General features: G+C 38.3%; 1 protein-coding gene across 1 annotated transcript in view; it reads left to right on the forward strand.

Annotated features, from left to right (window-relative positions):
- The window catches only part of NPL (N-acetylneuraminate pyruvate lyase), a 32841-nt gene extending 29219 nt beyond the window's left edge, over positions 1-3622 (forward strand). Inside the window, exon 12 of the mRNA XM_019635442.1 lies at positions 1571-3622. Coding sequence (XP_019490987.1) covers positions 1571-1755 — 185 coding nt within the window. The 3' untranslated portion in view covers positions 1756-3622. The remainder of the gene's footprint in view (positions 1-1570) is intronic.
- The last annotated feature ends 322 nt before the right edge of the window (positions 3623-3944 follow it).

The raw sequence follows: 3944 nt of genomic DNA on the forward strand, positions 1-3944 counted from the left end.
TTTTGATTATGGCGAACTACTGTTTGAGCAACGTTGACCAAAGTGGCCACTTGTATACATTTTTTTTGGCACCCCTGGTATACACACACACACACACACACACACACACACACACACACAGAGGGTGCCAAAAAAATGTATACACATTTTAAGAAAGGAAAATACTGTATTAAAATTACACTGATGGTAACCACTTTGAGCACCTCTTGTAACTGCAGAAGTCAAACGTGACTTGTATTCATCTTTTGTTATCGATATATATTATTACAATTTTAATACAGTTTTCCTTTCTTAAAATGTGTGTCCATTTTTTTGGCACCCTCTGTATATATACCTGTGCTGTATTCTGGGTTATTTCCTGAGATCTACCTTCAAAATCACTAATTCTATCTTTAGCTATATTTTCTACTATTTAGTTTCATTGATTATATGTTTTTCATTTCCAGTATTTCTTTTTGGCTTTCCTTTCAAATCTTCTTGTTCTTTATTTATATCTCCTTCTTTTAGCCTATGGGCTCTAGTCCTTCTTTTACCTTGGAAGTGTCTTTCAGAATTTCACATCATCTGTTCTCAGGATGTGAAATTTGTCAGTTGTCATTTGCTAGCTGTCATGCAGTTTCTTTCTCCTCGTATGCTTTGTAATTTTTAACTGTCAAGTCAACTTCAGAGACTGTTCTTCTCTGGGGAATCCATTCTGCTTTAGGTTGTGAGGTGTCATATCAAGTGGTTTTACATTTGCCTCTGCTAGGACAGTACAGTTTCATCAGTTCTAACCAGTATTTAGGTTAATTTCTCAGTCTGGCTTCTATACCCAGAGCATAGTGAAAATCTGGACCTCTCATTCACATATAGTACAGGGTTGGGATTTCTTTCATAGGATCTTTTTCAGTCCACAGCCCTGTCAGAAGTCAAAATTCCTTGCCTCTCTACCCCCAGGCCAGTGGGCCAGGTTTTTTGCCTCTTGCTTTTCATAGAAGGCTGGCTACCAGTTTTACGCAGGCATTTGAGTCCAGCTCCTTGCCGTGCATAAACCCAAGGCTTCGTCTTGCATTCTTGCCCCAGGTTTATAAAACCAGCCCCAGAATGGCAGCATTGAGTCATAAACTACCTTAACCTGTGCGTTTCTCAGGCACTTTTTAGATATGCTCGAACTAAATTCTGTCCTAGTGATGATGTAAGTCCTAGTCTTCCATCATTCTATCCACAGCAGTAGATCCTTGAATCGGTGATCCTCATGGACCATTTGGCTTCAGCTCCTCCTCGCCACACTGACCTCTTTATCCCTGTTACCTCGGCCCCTCCTTTTTGCTTTTCAGTTGACTTTGAGTCTTACTCTGTTTTGTTTGACAATTTGTCAATTGGTTAAAATTTTTCCAGCCTTTCTATGTGTTTGAAGCAGGAGGGATCCTCTGTGACTGCTCAGTCTGCCATATTGACTAGAAACGTTCCCATCTTTTTAGTCTACCTTATGCTATCGTTAAGTCATCACTGTCAAATCCCTTCTTTGGGATGTTTGTGGTGAAGTGGACCGTCCCAGTCACTTTTCCTCCTTTATTTTTTTCCTGTCTAGGTTTTGGAGTGTCCCAGACCAAAGCCATCATGACTCTGGTGTCTGGGATTCCAATGGGCCCACCCCGGCTTCCGCTGCAGAAAGCCTCCAGGGAGTTTACTGATAATGCAGAAGCTAAACTGAAGAGCCTGGGTTTCCTTTCTTTCCCCGATTTAAAGGATGGAAACTTGGAAGCCTGTAGCTAATGCCTCTCTATCAAATCAGGGTGCGTGCATTGAGATATAATCCACCCTGAATCGTGCATTCATTTCTCAAGGACTTTTTACATGAGCTTGAACTAAACTCTTTCCTAGCAAATGAAATCTCACAGCAATCAACAAGTATTTAATCACTGAACTATGATCCTAAAGAAGTTATGAACCCTAAGTCATTCACTGTTTCACAAAACTTTATGGAGAAATGTCTGCTTATATGGATATAATAGAATCAAGAGGAAAGTTGTCATTAATTCTATCTGCCTTTGGGGGCTCCCATTATCTTGATTTCTGGTTCTTGATCCTATTTTAAAGTTTTCTAATTTTAAACCACTATAATGTACTTTAATTTTAATAAATATTCATTTGGAATCTAGGCCTACTCTGAGCTATTTAGGCAGGTATGCTAACTTTAATGCAGATTACGACATTCCTCCACTGTGCACAGCCCACTTGGCTGCTCAGTCTAACTCTAAAACACTTGCTTTCAGATCAGTTGTGATGTCACAGGTTTCCCCAAACACACTGGGTTAGGTGAAGACTTGCACCTGTTCCTCTAACTGAGGGGCCCATTGGGGTGGTTTTCATATTAACAAAGGAAGGACCTTCCAAAAAGAACTCAAGTCTCCATTCGTTGCTTTATGGGAACTTCTTAAAGCTCAAAGTTTCAAAGAACCAAAGAGCGCTGCCGGCATCACAAACTTCCCCTTTTCTCACTAGAAGGAAGTGTCCTCCCTATAGCACCTTGAATCATTGGAAGTGAAGACCTCTGTCCCTTCTACAGTGAGCCCAGGGGGCTAGTGTTATTTCACAGTCAAGCTTTAAAGCAGTGACTTTTCTTCAGTAACAGAAGATTTGGGGAGGACCCAAAGATCTCACTTTAGCTTTCCCTATACACCTTCTTTACTCTTTTCTTTCTCTGTAATTTATCACTGGCTGTTTAATCTTCTTTCTATCAAACCCTGGTGTTTGCTTTCTTTTAACCATGTATTGACAGTCAACCCCTAGTGATTTTAACTTTGACTATCCAGTCTATTAATTGCCTAAGGTTTTGTTTTTCTTTCTTCTTTCATTAGTCTGCTCATTGGTAGAGGAGAAGCATTTGAAATTCCTATCAGTCCTACTCTTTTATTTTTTATCTTTTAAAACTATGAAAAAAATTTTTTGAAATGAGAATTTGAAATTATCAAAAATTTTTTTGAAATGAGAATTTGAAATTATCAGTGGATTCAATTATCTTTGCTAACCGTCTCTTTAATTAATCAGCTAAAGAGTCATTATATTTATGTCTCCTCGCTTCTCTTTTTGCCCAGGAATGACATGCACTGTTTTCTTGTATTTCTTTCTCCTTCGGGAGTAAGGTATCTGAAAAAGAAATTGGACTATAATGGTTTATGTGAGCTTATATTCTATCTCATTGAAACTTATTTCTGTATAGCTCGTAATTTCCTGAAAGAACAAAAGTAAGGTTTTTGTTACAGTCTTTGGTTCTGAGGATGACATACCCTTACTTAATGATACTAAAGCCAAATTAATTTTTCAATGAAGATAAATCTTGAGTATCCACTAAGCAAAGAACTCTGTTTCTGATCTTCTAAAATCAGTGCTTTGAGAAATTTTAAGATGGTTAATGAGGTCTTATGAACACAAAGAGAAATATGATGATTAAAAGAAAACGGCCAGGGCTGAGTTGAGCTCTATATATTGTAACATCCAACTCCTTTGAAATGAACGAGTATTATATAGCAGTAGTTCAGTAATAATGCCTTTAATTGAAGTAAAATTTTGGAATATTGTGAACTTACTAATATCTTTGCATTTAGTTTTTAATGTTAAAACTAAAGTGATACGTAAAATATTTCATCTAACACAGTAGTATAGTTATTTCTCCCTCTACCCAGTATCTGGTTTGTAACAGACATGTTTCCTTAATATGCTCCTCTTCTGGGTTTTTTGTGGTGGTGGCTGTTCACTTTTCACTGAAGATGTTGAGTTCTGGCTTTATGTGTGGATGTCCTCAGCCTCGTTGGGCAGCCTTTAGGCTTTGTCTCTTTTCTCCTAAGCCCCCTGCAGCTTTTAGAAAAGGGAAGTCAAGTTCCTCAGGGATCAGCAGGGACTCTCTCAGTGTAAGTGCTTAAATCACAATTCCCTTGCCTATTTGGATTCATTTCTTCACTTCA

This window comes from Hipposideros armiger, unplaced genomic scaffold (genome assembly GCF_001890085.2).
Source record: "Hipposideros armiger isolate ML-2016 unplaced genomic scaffold, ASM189008v1 scaffold_22, whole genome shotgun sequence".
Classification (NCBI taxonomy): Eukaryota; Metazoa; Chordata; class Mammalia; order Chiroptera; family Hipposideridae; genus Hipposideros; species Hipposideros armiger.